This window comes from Scleropages formosus, chromosome 7 (genome assembly GCF_900964775.1).
Source record: "Scleropages formosus chromosome 7, fSclFor1.1, whole genome shotgun sequence".
NCBI lineage: Eukaryota > Metazoa > Chordata > Actinopteri > Osteoglossiformes > Osteoglossidae > Scleropages > Scleropages formosus.
In genome coordinates, this window is record NC_041812.1 from 15,187,097 (window position 1) to 15,207,949 (window position 20,853).

Sequence of the window (20,853 nt, forward strand, 5' to 3'; positions counted from 1 at the left end):
GGACTCACTGCGAACCCGCCCAGGCAGGAGGAGGAGGAGGAGGAGTCCCGACGGCAGCCCGGCGGACCGACTCGCGATGGACGGGAACGACGCGCGGTGGAGACACTACTAAATCGTGAGGGACATGATGATCCGTTCGGTACGGCGGTTCGGCACCACTACGAAGCGGAGCCGGCGGAGGAGGGGGGAGGAGGAAGAGGAGGAGGGAGGAGGAGGAGGAAGGGGGATGATGATGATGAGGAGGAGGAGGGGGTGGGGCTGAAATTGATGCTCCGACCCGGGCAGAGACTGTGTCCACACAGGAGAGTGCAGAGCGCCGCGCTGTGTTATTCACCGAGGCCGAAACCGTGCGGCTGAACTAAGAGCTCGAAACAGGAAAGGAAAAGAAAAAAAAAAAAAAAAACCGAGCAAAAAAGTACTTCGAATTGCGGGAAATGTTTACAGAAACCCCCCACCCCCTCTTCGCTCCGTACTCCGTATTGTAGGAACCTGATTGCAGCGGACGCACCCGGAAGCTGTGTGAAGGAGCGCAACCAGCGACACCAACTTAGCGGAAGTGCCTCTGCTGGAACCTGGCACGCGCGCTCGTTGGCGCCACCCGGTGGCGCGGAGGACTTCTCTTAAAGCGGGCAACTCCGATGTGGACGAAATAGATGGTAATTTCGCTCTCGCGGTAACTGCGGATCGCGTTAGCGCGAAGCCTATTCCGGAATCACTGGATGGGGGATATGGAGGGATGTTGGAGGATGGGGTGTACACCCTGGACGTGGCGCCAGTCCATCGCAGCGTAGCCGCACCACATACACACTACTAGCTACACACATTCAAACACGGGCAATTCACCTGAATTGCATGTCTTTGTACTTTTTTTGGCGCGGTGGCGCAGTGGGTTGGACCACAGTCCTGCTCTCCGGTGGGTCTGGGGTTCAAGTCCTGCTTGGGGTGCCTTGCGATGGACTGGCGTCCCGTCCTGGGTGTGTCCCCTCCCCCTCCGGCTTTACGCCCTGTATTACCGGGTTGGCTCCGGTTCCCCGCGACCCCGTATGGGACGAGCGGTTCTGAAGGTGTGTGTGTGTGTGTGTGTGTGTGTGTGTGTACTTTTTTGGAGAAAACCCGAGCACAAAAAGAGAACATGCAAACTCAGCCAGATTCGAGCCAGGAACGAACGCCGAGGTGCTGTGAGCGCTACCCGCTGCGCCACCGTGCCGCCCTTTGTAATTTCCAAGAGAACCATGTAGTGATGTGAATGGTCCGCTGCTTTCATTCAGAGTGGGCAGTGATGGCAAAAATCAGAATCAGAATGAGGCTTTATTTGCCAAGTGTGCTGACGCACAGAAAGAATTCTCTTTGGTGCTTGGTGCTTTCAGTATTATAGGCAATATAGACAAGACAGACAGCTGACACAATGAATGAATGAATGAAATTATCAGGTATTGTTGTAAAGAATATTAGCAATACAATAGTATTCAGTTATACACACACATTTTCAGAACCGCTTGTCCCATACGGGGTCACGGGTGAAACCGGAGCCTACCCGGCAACACAGGGCGTAAGGCCGGAGAGAGGGAGGGGACACACCCAGGACGGGACGCCAGTCCGTCGCAAGGCACCCCAAGCGGGACTCGAACCCCAGACCCACCGGAGAGCAGGACCGTGGTCCAACCCACTGCGCCACCGCGCCCCCTTGTGTATTCAGTTATATTCACAGTTATATAATTGGGATGTACAGTACGTCGCTTTGGAGAAAAGCGTCTGCTAACTGAAAAAAATGTAAGTGTAATATTCACAGAATTGGGGGGGAATCGGAATTGTGCTTTTTTGAACATCGGGGACACGTCCCTCAGGCAGCCCGCCCTTATTACGCAACTGTGAATAGTATAGTTACACGTCAAAAATAGTGTGTGGGGTGGAAAAATGTTTCGTACAAATGCATTTTTGATCAATCATATTTAGTTGAGTTAGTTTATGAAGTTTGTGTCACAATCCAGAATTTAATCCCCGTAAAAATACTAACCAATAACGATCGCGATATTCGTTTACTTTCACTCTACACTGAGTAATTGAACGTATTAGTTTTTCTTGCCTGTGTGTGTATCCATGCTTTTAACAAGAGATCGGTGATGTACAACCGGCATTTTTTAGCCCAGTAAGTCAGTTTGTTGATCGCGTAACAACGCACCAGTCACACGGATCAGTCGCCCTGCGCTGTTCCGCAGCTATAGATCCGCGCGCTCGGCGTTGCTTTGTTACCACGGCAACCATGGCGGAGCCCGGCAAGCGGAGCGGAGATCAAACTGCCCACACAGAACAGCGAAATTCGGTTAAACTTATGGAAGAGCTCAGGTAAAATACACACAGACAACTGAGCATAACTGGTAACCTTCATGTGGGGTTTGGGGAAAACAACAAGATAGATACGTGTGTGATTTACGGCTTGTTGTCGTGTGTGTGTGTGTGTGTATGTTTCGCACCTGCACAGTCTGTCAAGCAAAAGTGTTTAGTCGCATCGGTGTCACTGCGCACGTGTTGCACGTCGCATCACGGGACCAAAGACGAGTGGAAGTGTCCAGCCCAGTGTCTCTTCCTCACAGGCGGTCAAACGCGGCGCTGCGGTCCGAGACAGAGATGTTGGAGCGACACCTGAGTCGCCTGGACCCCCGCCCGCGTGCCCCCGAGGCCGAGACGGAGGCCTCCCCGGCTGCGCCTCACGCGGACACGGCAGCGGTAAACTAAGATCCTGACGTGGTGCCCTGACTGATCGCCCTTCACGCGAGAAACGTGTGTGCGCAGCTCGGACACAGCGGGTTCGCAAGCACTCCTGGACTGTCGCGTGTTTAAGAAAGGTTCGGTGGCAAAAAAAAGGTTGGGGGCGGGGGCACGGGAAGCCTGCCGAAGTTACGTTAGCCGAGCTAACTAACTAGCCACGTAATATTATAACGGGACTCGTCTTGGGAGCTTTTGAAGTCGTTGTACCCGCGAGGGTTGTCTTTACTGGGCCAACTGGCTTCAGTAGCCTTCTTCGGCCATCGGTAGGGTACATCACTCTGCTGGAGTTCACCTATGCATATTTTCGAGGCAGAGAACGACAACACCCCGGTCCACATATTTCAAAATATATAACTGAGTGCGTTCATACAATTAACAAAGACGTGGTCAATGGGCGAGTCGTGTCTCCTGTTTGAAAAACGTGGTGCGGTACTGTGATTCTGCGTCGCAAATCAAGCAGCTTGGACAGCGATCCAATGAAGTTGGGCATTGTCAAATTGACAGTACTCTAGCCCAATGGTGATGGAGGGGGTACCGGTGAGCCAATCATATTTCTTGGAGGCGGTGCCATCCCTTCAGACACGCCCCTCATTGGGTCTACTGCACTGAGCTCCCGTTGCTTTTCACTGCAGGGCGAGGACGTGGTGTCGGTGTCACGTGCTCAACGTGCTCGCTCTGCATGCGGCTCCGTCCTGTTATTTCTAAAACACTAAAGGCGGTACGGTGGCGCAGCGGGTGGCGTTGATCCCTCATAGCACCTGAGCTGTTCAGGCACAAGTTCAAATCTGGCTCCATCTGGGTGTTTGCGTGATCTGTGTCTGCTCTGGTTTCCTCCCACAGTTCAAAGACATGTCTTTCAGGTGAACCGGCCATGCTGAATTGCTTGTGGTGTGTGATTTCGAGACTATTTGTGTGTGGTTACCCTGCAATGGACTGGCATCCCGTCCAGAGTGCACCCCCGCCCCCCAAGCCTTGCACCCAATGATTCTGGGATAGGCTCCTGACTAGTGAATAAGTGAATATATTACATTTTAACAACTTAATAGTTTTACGACTGAATATTTTTACTAGAGCTGTTCTATCAAAAGGAGATGGGACAGGGGATGTCCTGGGACTCACTGTTTAAAATTTCATACACTAAGAAAGAACACATGTGATGGATACATCTTAAAACCACAATTTACCATTTTATAATGGGAGAGCCATTAATACAAAATCATCACGTTTTTTTACATCTGACGGAGAGCTCTAACATTTCAAAATAGTGACACAAAGTAGCATAATGTTCACAGCCACTGCCTGGCAGTTAGGTTGTCTGGGTTTAAATGCTGTAATACATCAAAATACTTGCCCCAAAATTACTCAAGTAAAAATCACCATACTCTGTAAAAGGGTATATCATTTTAAACTTCTTATTATTTCTGTAGCTGATGCTTTTCTTTTTTTTTCTCCTAAGTGACTTATGTTAGGTTTTATACTAAGCTAATAATAATAATAATAATAATAATAATAACAGACCTTCTAAAAATCTTTAAAACCATCTTTACACATCCTTATTAAGGACTCCAATAGTTGCGTCCTCCTTCACAGGGACATGGATGGAAGCTGAAGGCCAGGACGGCGGCTCAGGAGAGGCTGCAGCGCCTGACAGTGGAGCAGAAGTGTGAGGTGGCTCAGAAGGAGCTCGATGAGATGCGGGGGGACCTGCAGAAACTCAAGGCTACTTCCGAGAGGGTGCTGAACAACTACAGGGTAACTGCAGCGCTTGGCACATGGGCACGGCCCATAAAAACTCTGCTCGCAGCCTTATTTCTGCTTCTCTCACCTCCGGTACTTTTTTCTCATGTATTTTTTATTAACATAAATAGATAAAACATATAAAAATAACTAGAATCTACCTGAGTGAAAGTTTGAAGTACAGTGCAATTTTGCCATATTTGTAAAAATTCCAAAATTCCATATCCAAAAACAATTACGGGTAGAGATGCAAAACTTTACATTTACATTTATTCATTTAGCAGATGCTTTTCTCCAAAGCGACTTACATCTCATAGAAAATACAATGTGTTCATTAGATTAGCAGAAAGAGAGACATGGATGCAGACGCTTAATTCTTAAGTGCAGTTAATTTCTTTCCACCACATGAACCAATGTTCATCACACGAATAGTTGCGTAAAACTTTATCCGAGTATTAATGATTCCTAATCACCTTCCTGCTAATTTTTCTTATATGTATAAACATTTACATTACAGTACTGGAATATAGCTGCATGAAGGTTTATCCATTGTGTAACAGATGTGATCTCAGATGTATAGTGCATGAACATTTACACATTCCATGAACTTAAGAGATCATGGGTGAAGAGAGTACTTTAATCATAAGAAAGAATTTTGATTCAGGAACAGAAGTCTTTACTTCTACATTTATTCATTTAGTTGACACTTTTCTCCAAAGCAACTTACAATGTTAAGGTCACAATTATTACATGCTTACAATCATTTACCCACTTATACAGCTGGGTAATTTTACTGAAGCAATTTAGGGTAAGTACCTTGCTCAAGGGTACTACAGCCAGAGGTTGGGATCAAACCTGTGACCTTTGGATCAAAAGGCAAGAGCTCTAACCACTACACTACCAACTTTTATCACCATTTATGGGTACCACCACCATGCTACCAGCTGCCTACTTCTAGATGTTCTGCCATTCAAAGATTTTAAAAGCAGTGACGGCTAAACAAGTTGATGAACTGGAGCATTTCTTTTCAAGTGTAATTCCCAACCTTTATTATTTTTCGCCCTTCTGCGCTCTGCTGCCCGACCCGAAGGCCACCCTGGAGGAGGCGGATATCCACCTGGTGGAGATAAAGAAGGCCAATAACGAGTTTGACCGGCATATTGCAAAGGCTTTTCGGGAGAAGAGCGGCATCCTGATGGGGGCAGAGAAAGTCGTCCGTTACTTGGACCGCAGGATGAGAGCAAAGGTTAGAAGGAGGCCGGGGGATTTACACATCAGAGTGAGCAAACTGTGCCCTTGCTTTGAGTTCCCTGGTGACTCAAGGGTGTAAAGAGAAGCTGGTAAGAGCACAGACAACATAGCTTTTATAGAAAATTATTTGCACTCTCATGGTTCCATCACTGGTTCTGCTGTTTTACCATTAATGAACATATGTACTTATGTGAATTCCTCCGGTAAAAACATTTAGATATGTGACTGTGTAAAACTTGATAGACAGTTTTCACATGCAGGACACAACATCTTACACTAAAGACAAGCAAGAAATAAGTTAAAGGAAAAATCCTGTGAAGAAACAAGTCACGTAAGTGATGTTCTAATGATATACAAAAATTAAATTCTGTAAAAAAAAAAAAAAAAAAATCAGTATCTAATATATTTGAGTCCCACAATTTACAATAATCAGAAAGGGTTATTTTTTCATATCCTATCTGTGGATGCCTTTAAGAACTGTATAGATAAAGCAACGTTCATGTCTTGGATACCACGTCACAAAACTTATACCTATGGTCTATGTCACTCTTTAAACACTCCTCAATTTGTTTCCATGTTTTAACAGAAATGGTTAAGTCTGTCCTATACAGTATATCTCACCTCCTCTAAGTAAATTGCTGACTTCCCTGGCCCACATTTCAAGAATAGGCACAGACTCTAAATTCCGCATCTGCAGTATTCCTCTTTTAAGCTACTACTGTGCAAAAAGAGGTGAGCTGTGCCTTGTATTTATTGCAAAAAGTGAGTACAATTCTAAGTTACTTCGGATAAAAGGTATACGCTAATCGTATACTATTAAGTAGTAAGTATAATAGTGATATGGTAAGTGTAATAGAATAGTTTCATAACAGGACTGCAACAGAGTATTCCATCTGCACTTGCTGTATTAATTTATTATTGATTCGTCAACTTTGTAAAACAAGTTTTTAAATCTTTTGCGCTTTGGGATGTTTTACTCAAGCCCGACGAATCAGAGGTACAACAGCAGGTTCCCTCCTATGAATCATGCTGGGCCCCGTCCCTGGTACCCTTCTTGAACCTGACACCCTTTGCAGGATGCTCTGGTGGAGAAACTTCGTCTCAAAAACGCAGACTTAAAGGTGCAGAAGCGAAAACTGCAGATGCAGCTGCAGGAGAAGGAGGAATTGGATGAGGCATTGCACGAGGTGGACTTCCAGCAGTTGAAGATAGAGAACAGCCAGTACCTGGAGCACATCGATGAACGCAACCAGGACCTGCTTTGCTGCAAGCTGACAGCTGGGAAGGCTCTTCAGGTCCTCAACTCACATAAGGTGCGGACGTCACACCGGGACCATGCGTCTCTTGGAGCGTTCCACCTACATTTATTCATTTATCGGACACTTTTCTGATGAGCTGGGGATGCTGAGCTGGGGATTCAAGATACCATATAGCAACAATATCATTATTACTTGGTAACTGGCTTAGAATTGTTACTTAATCTAGAATGCCCAGGAGGGGTGGGCAGCCACTGGCCCTCGGACCCTCAGAGGTTTATTCTCCCTCGATTTTCAGTTGGGAGCTTTTGTTCCTTTCCTCCGTGGCTGGTAGTCATTCTTTTCGCTCTCTAAAAGTACTATGATAGTTGGTAGTCAACTGTCTTCTTTGTTTGTATCTGTTTTTCTTGCTTTATTCCTGTGTTAAAGCGCTCTGTAAAAATAAATTGAACTGAATTTTCTCCAAAGCAAGTTCCAATGAACACTGTAGTACATAGCTGACACCTTTACACCCAGGCTGACTTGCTGTGCAAGACGCCCTACTGCACACTACGTACAGTCAGCTGCTCATCCATTCATCAGTCATCTTGTCTGCATGAACAGTGAGATTGCAAACAGGGAATGGGACAGAATGTGACAGGAAATGCCTCTTGAAGCTGAATGTATATTAGGTAGTCACATGGAAATGGACACCAACTTTTGAGTGTTAAGACTGTCCTGCTTTGAGAATGCTGTATTGCTCCATTGAAATATTAATCTGCATAAATTGTTAAAATTTGAATTTGTAGCATTGTTTCAGAATGGGGTGGGTGCGGTAACGCAGCAGGCTTGGCCGGGTCCCGCTGTCTGGTGGGTCTGGGGTTCGAGTCCCGCTTGGGGTACCTTGTGGTGGACTGGCATCCCGCCCTGGGTGTGTCCCCTCCCCCTTCAGCCTTGCGCCGTATGTTGTTGGGTTAGACTCCGGTTCGCTTGGGGCGAGAGGTCTCAGACAATGTGTGTGTTTCAGAATGTTTACTTAGAATATTCTAACTAAACATTTGTAAAACAATATGGTAGAGAATTTGAGGGCCCCAAGGACTCCAAGACCTATGTTGCTAGGAACCTTGTGTTCCCAGTGAGCAAATTGGTGAAAGGTTACGGTATAGACAAAAAGTCACCCAAAAAAGACTTCCTTTTAGTTAAAAAAAAAAAAAAATTAACAGTTTGTTCAGCAGGGGCATGGTGGTGTGGTGGTGCAGTGGGTTGGTCTGGGGTTTGAGTCCCGCTTGGGGTGGACTGGTGTCCTGTCCTGGGTGTGTCCCTTCCCTCTCTGGCCTTACGCCCTGAGTTGCTGGGTTAGGCTCCGGTTCCCTGTGAACCCTGTATGGGACAAGCGGTTCAGAAAGAGAGAGAGTGTGTGTTTAGCTGATACTGTTCTCAAATGTGACATACAACTACTAAATGATTTGTCCATTTATAGAGCTAGAGAACACCAGGTGGTGTAGTGGTTAGCACTACTGCCTTTGGATGCAAAGGTTGCAGGTTCAAATCCCTCCCTCTAACTGTGTTACTTTACCTCCCCTGAAGTACTCCAGTAAAATTACCCAGCTGTATAAAGGGATAAATAATTGTGTTTTTGGACAAAAGTATAAGCTAAGTGAATAAATATGAACACTGTTTGATGTGGTAATTTAAACTACTGGGAGGAGGCCCTGTGGCCGACCAGGACATGCTGGAAAGAATGTATTTCTTGTGTGGCCTGGAGGACACCTGAGGATTCTCAGTGAGGAGTTGGACATTGGCTAGGGCACTGAAACTATGGTCTGCCTTCCTTGGCTATTGCATAATTATTCTATGCTCAAATATTTATAGCTTTTAATGATTGTAACTGGTTTTGTATATGAGTCTGCATATACATCTATGTATTTGTGTCAGGAAAAATGAATTGTTTTGTTGATTTTATGTAGCTATGTGTTGCAGAAAAAGCTACAGAGTATGATGGATGAGTCGAAGTTGCTGAGCAGTGACATTGCTGCCCGAAGGCAGATCCTGGGGAAGATCGAGGCAGAGACAGTACAAGCCGAGAAGGTCAGTTCAGCATTCCCCAAACAAATCTTGAGGTTAGCGTGACCCTACGACATTCTCAGCTGAATACAGTTGGCCCCCGACTCAAGAACTTAACTGTGACCTAGAGTCGGTTCATTACTCAAGACGTTTGTAAGTGGAATGTGACACAGACTGTTAACTGTGCCTCTAACACTTTGACCTGGCAGGAACGCTCCAAAGCGGAGGCCCTGAACCAGAGGCTCCGCAGCCAGCTAGAAAAATTCCACGTGCCTCATGTATTGGAGTACGTCACAGCCAAGACAACTCATAGTGAGCTGGAGCAGAATGTACGGGCCTGGGAGCGCAAGGTCGAGATCTCAGAGGTGGGGCTCTTACCACAATCAAACGTACTGGTTGGAGTCTTTAAAATGTCCATCTTACATTTTCCTCCTGAACCACCCCGATACCCCTACACCCCCTCTCTTGTCCTCTGATAGATGGTACTGAAGACACACACCAAGGCCTGGAACAAATTGCGAATGTCAACCGCAGTCGCCCCAGTTATGTCCCAGTGAACACATCCTGCTTTCTATGTCCAGAGACAAACTCACTCCTCATACGCACCTCCAGAACAATCTTGCCTGTTTCCCCTTGTAGTAAAGTAGTAAAATTACTAAATAAGTAAAACAACATTTTGAATTATTTTAAAGTTGTACACATTTGTGTGTGGTTCCATTCTCCAAGATTGCTGTAACATAATTATAGGTGATTTAATGGCTTCATTGTAGCTTATTATTAACTCTCACCAGCTGAGTGGAGTGAGAAACTTACATTTATTGAACAGATGTTTTTCTCCAAAGTGAATTACAATGATTATTATACAGTATTTAGCTGACCCCCTGATCCAAAAGTGACATAAAACATTAGATACACTGAACTCCCTACAGTCATTCACTGTCTATACATTGCTCTGTTGTAACACATATTTACAGTCACCTATTCACCTGAAAAACGTCTTTTGACTGTGGCAGGAAATCCACATGAACACAAGGGGAGGTGTAAGCATGCATCTTAACGGGATATAGTAATATTTTCGTGACTTCGGCACATATAAAAATTTCTACCATAGAATCAATGGTAATTATGTTTGAGTAATGAGAATTCAACTTATAAAGCTTTTCTTTCTAGAAAGAATCACCTTTCTAAGTTGGGGGAAGACTAGAAACATTAAATGAAGTACAATACTCCATTTAACAAAAAAAATTAACCCATGAACAAGACAAAACTATACAAAATCAGGCAAGAAGATTAGCGAGACAGTTTCAGTAAAGGGTGTGTCATCAATGTAATGCTGAGATTAAGCATCCCCAGTTTTGGGAAAATTATTCTTTTAGCCAAAGCTTTCTCCAAAGCAACTTAAAAGTAATAGGTTTGTGTACTAAGCTACTTAGAGTAATTTACCCATTATTGGAGCTGGAGCATTTTTACTGGATCAGTTCAGGGTAAGTACCTTGCTCATAGGCATTACAGCAAGAGTGAGAACCCAAGCTCTTCAGCTTTCAAGGTGACAGGTCTAGCAACCTTGCTACCTGCTCTTCTTTACATGGATTCTTAGGAGGTGCTTGAAAATCGGGAGACTGAACAGCTCTGATGCTGAGAGGAAGCTCATTCCACGACTTGAGATCTCGGACTGAGAATAAACAATCCTATTTTATCTCCTCTCGGGAAAGAAGAGAGGCAAAGAGTTGGCAGGCAAAGATAAAACAGAGATTTCATGGAGGAAGGTAGGGGGAGAAACAATGGAGGTACCGAGTGATTGCTTCACATCATGACCCTGCGCTGGACAAGCAGTTATTGGTAATGGGTGGATGATTCACACAAAAGAAAAATAAGGGTTAGAATTTTATAGTGATGTTCCATGTATGTGATCTCTTTTTTGAGGACAGACTTTGTTTTTCAGGCTTTGTTCCCTTATAAATATGTAACAAGGCATTTCTAAATATAGGAATAAATCAAATTTGCATACAAACAAAAGTAGTACTGCTAGTGCAGGGTAAAACTGACATTGGCACAGGGTCAGAGTTGCTCTGTAACTCCCCCACCCGGGGGTGGCTGAGTAGAGGGTATGGACCATTACACCCTGTCCCTAAACCAAGTACAATAACACATTTTATTTGTTGACACGGCACAATGGAAGGACCACTGCGTGTACAGAGGCAGTGTAGGAAGGGCTTGCTTTATATAAACTCCACTTCCAGGCTTTGTTGTAAATTTCTGCAGGCTTGCGTTTGGGAGGGACAACCCCAGCTCCCCAGAGAGAGCATTTATACAACAGAACAATAACCCCCGTCCCCCAGCATCTCTACAAGTGAAGCATGTGCATTACCCAGCTAACACAAAAAACAAAGAATTCAGTGTTGCACTATCCAAGGACAACATTTCAATAATAATGAAAAAAAAGTTTATTTGTTAGTGCTGTGTGTATTAAATGCTACATACAGATTTTATCTTGAATGTACACATCCATTGCCACACAAGGATTTTGCCATCTCTTCCACAAACTACAAAATTAAAAATGCTAACTGGGGTAAAGTGTGTCCCTAAGTACATACACAAGGAACAGCAGATTATAGAAACTAACACTGTGAGCATGCACAGGGCCTTAACACTGCCCAGGTCAAAGGTGAAAGGTCACGTTTATACTCCATACAACCAGCCAATCAATCACATCCAATACATCAACTCTATCCAAAGCCCTTACAACTAATGAGAATGTAGATATGATACTTAAACTATAACATTCATTAAAAAGAGAACCTATAACACTTATTCTGACAAACATACAAAATACTTTTTAATCTAATTACCTTTTGACCTGTAGTGTTTTCTCCTTTTCTTTAAAGAAGCACCCAATGCTTTCATAGGAATCTCAGAAAGACAAGACTGCACAGGGAACAAGAGACAAGGAGAACATGGACTGTCAGACCTAGAGTAAACTGTTTCACAGAATACCCACAAATTCCTGTTAAAATCCAATGTGTGGATGCGTTGGAAACAACCTATTACAGAACATACAAAAACTCTATTCAATGATGAATGGATTTTGGCCTCTCGACTAAAGTTCATTTGATCCTTTTAAATTCCCAAAGACAACTGCAACAGGTCTAAACATTACCACCAAACATCATTAAACACAAAGCAAAAAGCACCAGTTCAGTACAGTACAAGCCCCACAACTTTTTTTAAATCCCATGTGGAAAAAAGTAAAATGAGGCAAACCAATTACTTCAGCTAGTTTCCCCCCAAGGCTTTTTCTTAAAAAAAAAAAAAAAAAAAAAAAACTCATAATTGTAATATTCCCCTTCTCACCTGACCCGGACACTGAGAGGGGCAAACTGCTGGTTTTAGCACAGAGGGAAGAGACTGGCGAGGCATGGCGAGAATAAGTTCAAGTGTATGAAGTGAACAACTGTCCAGATGTATGGATGAGCTCTCAAATGTGACTGTCGCTGGTATGGTATGTCCCCTTATACACAGGTATGCTAAAGAATCTCTGCTACTGCAGGCCTGTCAGTGGACTGGGGGTCATTTCCTCAGGGCAGACAGTAGGGAGAGAGACATGGAGGGAGGGCTGGTGTGGTGTCAAACATACAGGTCATGACCTTACCTTAGCCAGTCTAGTGTGACCATTTTAATTTAGTAGAGCTGACCCTTTCAACCAAATTTTTTTTTTTTTTAACCGTTCCAAGAGATATTCAGTTCAGGTACCTTGCACAAGGGTTTTAGAAGCGTACACACGTTTTTATCCAAAGTCTTTACCTTTCTTTACATTTATTCAATTTTACATTCTGAAATATAAGATATTTAACAATCAATTTAGGTTCAGTACCTTAAAAGTACCTTAGGAATACCCTACACCCAAGAACTAAGTTTGTAAGCTTTCGAATAGAGTTCCTCTCTCACCATGGTATGTGCTACATGGTCTCAGTTGGCCAGACTTGGGTTGAGAAGATGGCAGTCACCTCTTTCCATGTCTCTCTTAACCACAGCTGCAGGGTAGCCACAACTGCCCTGTCAGAGGACAGATGTGAGGACCATAAGGTCGGTTGAGCTCTGACTTTCTCAGGCCCCCTGCAAGACACTCCTGCAGCAGAGAAAACTCTATAAGGATCTGATACAACAAGCAGCACAAATATACCCAACAAATGGCATCAACGTAAAAGCATGGAGCATCCAACTGTTTAAAAATAAAAAAAAAAAAAAACTAAAAAAAATTAAAAATTGGCTTTGCAACTTTAAAACACTACAGTAATAAGTACACAGAATAAAAAGTAGCTAAAGACGAAACACCAGATGCAGTTTATAAACACACACAATGCAATTCCTACTACATTAATTGTAAACATATTAGCATACATTATTTTATGTACATACAGTAATACAAGAAACCTTCATCAGATTTCAGGCATTGCAAGAAAGATAAATTTTTCTAGGTGTGTGAACGGTATACATGGAATAAAAGTTATATGTATATATGCATGTGTTTTTTTATATATATATATATATATTTGTATTTATATAGAAAATGTAAGGAGAATTCATTGAAGACCTGGACTCTCCAGCTGGTTAGCAATCCCTAACCCTTTGGGATCTGATAGAGTGGTGCCTTTTTGACATACTGCAAGGCTCATACATAAATGTGCCCACACACATACTATTTCATGACAGTTTGAGTACTTACACTTTTTAAACCTTTTGGCTACTGTAGCTGTGAATCTGGAGAGAAATATACAAACAAATGCATAAATTTATCTGTACTTTACATATGAATGCTTGAACTTTGTCACCAGTCATTTCAGATCATAGCACTTTGTCCGTGAAGTGCCGGTGCTATGCTCATGGTGTGCTAGATAAGAGGGGTCAGTAACATACTGGGTCAGGATAGAGCAAGGGTACAACGAGCACCACAATTTCCATTACTGCTGCTCTTCTGCGACTGGCTAAGCAGGACACAAAAACAGAAAGGTGTGCCGTAGATGCTAGCCAGCAGGAAATGTTTCACTTTTGCTTCTTTTGACATCTTAAAATTTGGGTGGTAGATTAGCATCTTTTTTCAATCTGCTTCAGTCATTGTAGAACTCAGCAAGTCTAACCACTACTGGGGAAGTTTCACTGCCAACATCTGAGCCAGGATGCTGACAGGCATCAGTGCTTGCAACGACCCAGCGGTTCTGTTCGAACGGTGGCCTGCTGGAACGAGATGAGAATGCGTGTCCTGCTACTGACCAGTCTAAGATTCATCACAGTAAACATAAACAAGGACACGCCCTCTTTTTTGCCACCTTCATCACCGACCATTAGATACAAAGGGGTTACGCAATGCTTGTCCAGTTTTTTTTTTGTTCTGAACTACACAGGCCTTTCCAAGAATGCAAAGGGTACAGGAACACAGCCAACCACATTTCAGTTCAATTCCTGCTGAACCCGTATTCTTGTTTTACTATATTCCCTGTTGGGCAGGAGTAGGGCATGTATGCCAGTCCACTTCTTTTTTCAGAGAGCAGTGAGACGAAAAAGTGAGGCGGACCAGTGTTGATATGTGGAGAGCTGAACTGCAGGTTGCTGTTGGCAGAGGAGTGGAAGATGGGATCATTATATGCAAGGTGGCACGGAATAGCCGCCGCCCTCGGCCGTGTGTTGGACGGTGTGCTCCTGCAGGGCACCCAGGTCCCCAAAGCGCTCCCCACACCAGACGCACTTGAACTGGGCCTCGCGGGCATGCACACTCTGGTGCTTGGCCAGGTGCTCGCGCTGCTTGAAGCCCTTGTCACAGCTGGGACATTTGAAGGGCTTCTCGCCAGTATGGACACGTCGGTGTCGCTGCAGGTCCGACGAATACTTGAAGCGCTTTTCGCAGTCGGGGCACTTTAGTGGTTTCTCACGGGCTGGGTCACAGCGGTGCTGGACAAACTCGGAGGATGAGAGGAAGCGACGGTCACAGAGCGAGCACTTAAGCGGTTTCTCCGAGCAGTGCGAGTTCTGGTGCCGCTGTAGTGTCGATGACTTTTTGTAGCCCTTGCCGCACACATCGCATTTGTAAGGCCGCTCAGCAGCGGCTACAGCCGACCCGGTACCGCCGCATTTGTGGCGCAGCAGCTCGCTGGACTGGCTGAAGCCCTTCTGGCAGGAGGCACACTTAAACAGGCTCTCCATACCATGCACATGCTGATGGTACAGCAGGTGTGAAGGCTGCAGGAAGCCCTTGTCGCATAGGTTGCACTTGAAGGGGCGTTCGGCTGAGCTCTTATGGGTGCGACGATGGCGCACCAGCGCGTACTGTTGCTTGAAGCTCATCTGGCACTCTTCGCACTGAAATGGCCGTTCTTCTGAGTGCGTGCGCTCGTGCTGCCGCAGGTCTGATGGTCGCTTGAAGCCCTTTCCACAGGTAGCACAGCGGAAGGGCCGCTCACCTGCTGGCTGGCACTGGTGGTGCAGCAGCTCCGAAGATTCCTTGAAGTGCATCTCACACAGGTTGCACTTAAAGAGGTGCTCACCTGAGTGGGCGTACATATGGCGTACAAGATGTGAGCGGTGCTTGAAGCTCTTCTCGCAGGCAGCGCACTTGTAGGGGCGCTCAGAGCTGTGCGTGCGCTGGTGATGTGCCAGGTGCGAAGACTGACTGAAGCTCTTGTCGCAAGCATCACACTTATAGGGCTTCTCGCCCGTGTGCACACGTTCGTGCCGTGACAGCTCTGAAAGATGCCGGAAGCCCTTCTGACAGACAGAGCACTTGTACGGTCTATCCGGGGATGAAGCCTCAAATGCGGTGGGCGCCGAGACACCAACGGCCGCGCCGCCGCCAGGTGCTGCACCCTCACTGCCGGGCTGCTGGGGGTTTGCAGCAGATGGGGTTGGTGTGGCATTGCCAGAGGAACTAGGTCGATAGGTTTTCTCACAGATGGAGCACTTCATGGGGTTGCTGCTACTGTGAGCATTGTGGTGCTGTGCCAGTGAGGTGAGCAGGGAGAAGCCCATCTTGCAAACCCCACACACAAAGGGCTTCTGCTCCACCTGTACACATTGGTGCTCAAGGAGGTCAGTGGCCTGGTGGAAGATCTTAAGGCACTGGGTGCACTGAAAAGAGCGGTCCTGGCTCACCATGCACTGGTGCTCATGTGGGTTAGCCAGATGTGAAATGTCATGGCCACAAGCGCCACACTTGTGCCCACCCTCTCCTCCCACCTGCAGGGAGGGCTGCTGTGCCTGGGCATGTTGCTGCTGCTGTTGTTGTTGTTGTTGTTGCTGCTGCTGCTGCTGCTGGTGTTGTTGCTGCTGCTGAAGTGCAGGGTCAGGCTGCAGGACAATTCCATACACAGCACAGCCCAATGTGTTCTCCGCCCCTGGGGGGATGGTGTGAACCACAGGGGGAGGGGCCACAGCATGCTGTTGCCAAGCCTCCGTCATGCTGATTGGTGAATATGGATTCAGGGTGCTTGCGGAGGGCCTTGGGTCATCTAAGGATGGAAGGGGAGAAGGGACGTGGGAGTTCCAGCAGGTCAAATGTAGGCAACAGATGACAATTCCAATAGGTAGATATCGTAGGCCACTACAGTCTGTTCAAGCCGTGAAGTAGTTGTGTCAGGATACTCTGTTGTTGCCTTACATCAACAGCTTACAAAGTGACTAAACTGAAATCTGAATTACAAGTAAGTTTCAGTACTTCAATTTCTCCCTCTACAATCTTCCAACAGTGTGGCATAGAGCAGATGTTCAGCAAAGCCCACAAATGCAAGAAGACAGCAGGTACTTTAGCAAAAATGTTTTTCTCTTGCTCGTCATGTCTCTCCACTCTCCCTCAGTGTGTGCAGAGTTCCTGTAGGCAGAGGGCAAAGTAATCATTACACTATTTAAAATCATTTTTCACAAGTTCCTTGAGCTACAAAATATTTATGGTGTGAGAATGGTGAGAAAACAAACACGGCAACAGTATCAACAGCATATCGATGCATATTCACTTGTTCATGTCAATGGTTATCCATATCAATAACACTTTAAGTGACTACCTGGGGAAAGTCATTCCTGTGGTTTCCTTACGGAACGTCACTCTATTTGACTGTACTATAACCATAGAAACTTGTTGTAAACAGTTCTGCATCCATGACCAAAAACGGGATACGAGAACAGGTATCCAGTACTTACAGGAGCAGACTGCTGTGGGTAAATATATTTTACAGTAAAGGTAACTGCTCTGAAATCAGCGTACAACACAATGTACAAAACTGTTAAGCAGATAATTTAAACTTTTTAACTTTTAAAACACTGCACAAGTTTGTTGGTAAGGATAAGACAGCCATTTTAACTGATTTCATATAATCCTGTTGTCTTTATTGTAGGAAACTATACCATGTGTCATTCCATTTGTTTAGTTTAACCGTGTTGTTCACTACTGCTCTGCTAATGGCAATTAACAGCAAGTAAGACAAAGAAGTGGAATTACCCATCTCTATGCCAGCATACCATCCACAAAAATGAGATTTAAACCCAGCGTTAATTTGACCATATATGCCAAGCCAAAGGAGCTGAATCCGTATTACCAGCTTCACCACGTAGAAGCCAACAGGCTAAAATGTTAGCTCTCTTTCAAGCTGGCGAAGTCTGCACATACCTCTACTGTATTTTGTCTGCTCAGTTGTTATTAACAGAGGCAGGGCATCGCTGTTACACTTGACCCACTCCCCCAGAGAAATACAGTGCTACAAAAACCAAACAGGGAAGAGAAAGAAGAAACCTCTATGTGAGTATAGCATCTCTATGCAGGTTCCTATGTAACCTGCGTGCCGGAGAGTCAGGCTCGTTCAGCTGCATAGCCATATTGCGGGCATCTCTTCAGAGGGTAAAATGCACAAACAGAACCAAGAACCAGCTATTTCTGAAAGGGTTTATTCCGCGCACTTTGAAGAAAGGCCACCCAGAAATAGGTCAGAGGTCAATGAAGAGAAGAAACGTGAAACTGTCCCCATACAAAGACTGCTTAACAACTTAGGTTTCGTTATAACATGATAAATATGTAGGGTTTGCATACAGAAAACATTTAAACATATTTGTGCATCTTCATCTACTGTGTTATTATGACCACAATGGCTGTTTTAGAATGAAAATGGGCTTCCGGTCTTATTTCCTGTGGCTTTTTTAGCAGCTACAGTGGATATGACACAGCAAGTCATTTGAACATATAGTTTAAAAAAAATTAAGCCAGTCCGTATTGCCTGTTGTTGCACTTGCCAGTGACTACAAGCAGCCCTTAATGATAGAAATTTCTGACAAGATTTTAAAAGCTTCCAATTAATATTGTGCAAATGGCTTTAGAAAGACTAACGAGAAGACGGAAGAGCACAAACGAGCTTAGTTATATTTATACTTGTATTTCTTGGGACAGCGTCACGCCGAAGAACGAAGAAGCTGAAGAAATTCCTGCCGAAACGCACGCGTCCAGAAAACTGAAAGTATTTGGCCGAACTTGCGCGCGCGCGCGCTCTCCCTTCGCTGCTTCGGCTTACAAAAAGCAGGGGGTTCTGAGCACCCAAACTCTTTACCGTGGTCAAGTTGAGCAGTCTTCTCTCTTTTCTGCCTACAGATACACGAGAAAGACAAAACAGAGCTCCTCTGTCAATCCTTTAGTTCCATCAGTTTTTTCCCCACTTCATTAAAATTACCCAGCTGTATAAATCGTGGGTAAATAACTGTAAGCTTGTAACTGTAACCTTAACACAGTCACTGTGTGTGTTAGTCGCTTTGGTCTGGAGAAAAAGCATCACAGCTAAATGAATAAAAACTGCACACGTTAATGTTTCAGAGGAAAAAACGTATTATTGGTGTGGTGGCATAACGCAACATTTCATTAGAAAGTCGAAAAAGGGGAGCACATTGATTTAAAATAAAGTGAACTTGTAGAGGTTTGTGCGGAGCTCAGGCAGGGAACAAGCGAAGCGTCCCGCTAGCAGCACAGCATCTTCCTACACAGCTCGCTCTCTCTCTCAAAGTGAGTCAAAATAAGCCATAATTAACATAATTAATATGGGACTGCACACAAACAACGGAAGAGTAGAAAACGGCGCCTTGAAACTGAATGGTGGAGGAGGTACACGCGACAACAATATTCTACTGACGCACAACAAAAGAGGAGGGAAACGAGCCCTTTGCGAAGGGTTACAGGAAGAGCTGTCACGAGCGCCCAGCAGCAGCAGCATCAACATGGACGTTGCATTTCCATGTCGCGCGGCGCCCGGCTGCTGCTGCTGCTGCTGCTGCTGCCGCTGCCGCTGCCGCCGCCGCCCCGCTGCTACCACCGCTGCACTTCGCGCTCGCGCGGACACGTCTTCATCGCGTGGGGACAAACACACACACCGCGGTGCCAACCGTGAGCGGCTTGCGCGGGGCTCCTCACCTGGCCGTGTCACCTGTGCAGCTGTGTCGCGAAGCTTGCCAACCTAACCCGGCCGCGGCCCATATACCCTCGGCACCCTCGTCCCCTTGCCGACGAACCGCTCGATACCGTCAAATGCATGTCCGATTGGGATCATGTAAACGCGCGCATCTTCGTCGACTAACTCTGTCTGTGCGACTACTCTGTGCTTGCTCGTGTTACTGCGGAACCGCGCTGCTGAGCGCTGAGGTCGCTAAACGGACGTTTAAGCGATGAGGAACGGGTACTGCCATGTCGGGCTCCTCCGGGCGCCATGGAGGCCTGACAGCCGCGCGCCGCCGACTCGACCTAGGCCACTCGGCCGCTCCTGGGCCGCTCTCAACCTGCTTTTCACTTCCACCTAAGCCAGGACAGCCGCGAAACACACTCTTTCTTCATCATGCACAGAAACAGCTATTACACGGTTCCTCTGGACCGACTTGGTTCAAATAAAAACTCGCTACTACTGCAATTACCTTTTCACATTGCTGCTCCGGGGATCCGGCTTGGGGTTGAGAAAACACCGAGAGCCTGAAGGCGGCACGGAGCCCTGGAACCTGAATACGGAATAACGCAAATCGCGAGCCACAACAGACCGGAAATGTGCTCTGAGTCCGCGCGTTACGTCCCGAGGGAGAACTTGTCTAATATTAGGCCTCATACTGGGGTTTTGGGGCATTGAAAAATACATTTTTCTAAAAGAGATTTCTAAAAAACTAAATTAAGATTGATTATTCTTCCCGGAATAGCTGAATATAATGCAGAGTATAACGGTGCATTATTCATTATTACCGGCCCCGATGAATCTTGGTTCACTAATAATGTTTCTTCTTATAGTTATCTTGATTTTACATTTGCACGATTCATCCCATGTGTGGTACAATACTGCATGATTATATCGAAGGTGAAAATATTAATAGACATTTTCTTAAGTGTAAAAACACCTAAAAAATGGTGAATATTGCCTTCGCTTGAAAGTTTACCATATGTAATTAATGCAAAAAGGTAGCATGAACTGTGAAACTGTGCGAACGTGCTGAGGTCGACCTCCACTGGGGACGGCACATCTCCTTTTAGGATTTTTCTGTTTCATATGTAAATGTGTGGGTGAGTATTTAAAAGATCATATGATGTTGTAAACGTTTCTAAATAAATACAAGAGATGAGACTTATCATGTAATTAACCCGACATTAAAATGATGTGATTTCTTTGGTTTAAAATCTCTATCGATAAAACACGCAACCCTTGTCTTCTGTCTTTTTAATTATGTATTATTTTAACAAACAAACTGAAATTTTAAACATAATTTACAATACAGACCATGTCATTAACGACAAAGGGGATAAAGAAAAATA

General features: G+C 45.2%; 2 protein-coding genes across 7 annotated transcripts; one reads left to right on the top strand and one right to left on the bottom strand.

The window, feature by feature from the left end:
- cfap263 (cilia and flagella associated protein 263) lies at positions 1-9,737 on the top strand. Of its 2 annotated transcripts, none has more exons than XM_018739436.2 (8): positions 1-656; positions 2,592-2,724; positions 4,357-4,518; positions 5,594-5,749; positions 6,831-7,067; positions 8,970-9,077; positions 9,263-9,418; positions 9,533-9,737. In XM_018739436.2, the coding sequence occupies exons 2-8, from the start codon at positions 2,626-2,628 to the stop codon at positions 9,608-9,610; spliced, it is 996 nt and encodes a 331-aa protein (XP_018594952.1). In that variant the 5' UTR covers positions 1-656; positions 2,592-2,625; the 3' UTR covers positions 9,611-9,737. The 2 variants fall into 2 exon arrangements, with proteins under 2 accessions (XP_018594952.1, XP_018594951.1); XM_018739435.1 differs by lacking the exon at positions 1-656 and adding an exon at positions 2,008-2,343.
- Positions 9,738-12,361: 2,624 nt separating this feature from the next.
- znf319b (zinc finger protein 319b) lies at positions 12,362-20,287 on the bottom strand. Of its 5 annotated transcripts, XM_029253360.1 has the most exons (4): positions 19,974-20,287; positions 18,629-18,663; positions 16,843-16,908; positions 13,537-16,549 (listed from the first exon to the last, which is right to left on the bottom strand). In XM_029253360.1, the coding sequence occupies exon 4, from the start codon at positions 16,497-16,499 to the stop codon at positions 14,688-14,690; it is 1,812 nt and encodes a 603-aa protein (XP_029109193.1). In that variant the 5' UTR covers positions 16,500-16,549; positions 16,843-16,908; positions 18,629-18,663; positions 19,974-20,287; the 3' UTR covers positions 13,537-14,687. The 5 variants fall into 5 exon arrangements, 4 of the variants coding, with proteins under 4 accessions (XP_029109193.1, XP_029109191.1, XP_029109192.1 ...); XM_029253358.1 differs by lacking the exon at positions 18,629-18,663; XR_003797811.1 differs by lacking the exons at positions 16,843-16,908; positions 18,629-18,663; positions 19,974-20,287 and adding an exon at positions 12,362-13,179 and having other exon boundaries at positions 13,777-16,813.
- Positions 20,288-20,853: the final 566 nt, after the last annotated feature.

Coding starts and splice junctions, on each gene's coding strand:
- znf319b (XM_029253359.1), bottom strand. CDS start 16,499: ATGACGGAGGCTTGGCAACAGCATGCTGTGGCCCCTCCCCCTGTGGTT.
- cfap263 (XM_018739435.1), top strand. CDS start 2,261: ATGGCGGAGCCCGGCAAGCGGAGCGGAGATCAAACTGCCCACACAGAA. Junction 2,725..4,356: donor CTCACGCGGACACGGCAGCG/GTAAACTAAGAT, acceptor CCTCCTTCACAG/GGACATGGATGGAAGCTGAA. Junction 7,068..8,969: donor AGGTCCTCAACTCACATAAG/GTGCGGACGTCA, acceptor TATGTGTTGCAG/AAAAAGCTACAGAGTATGAT.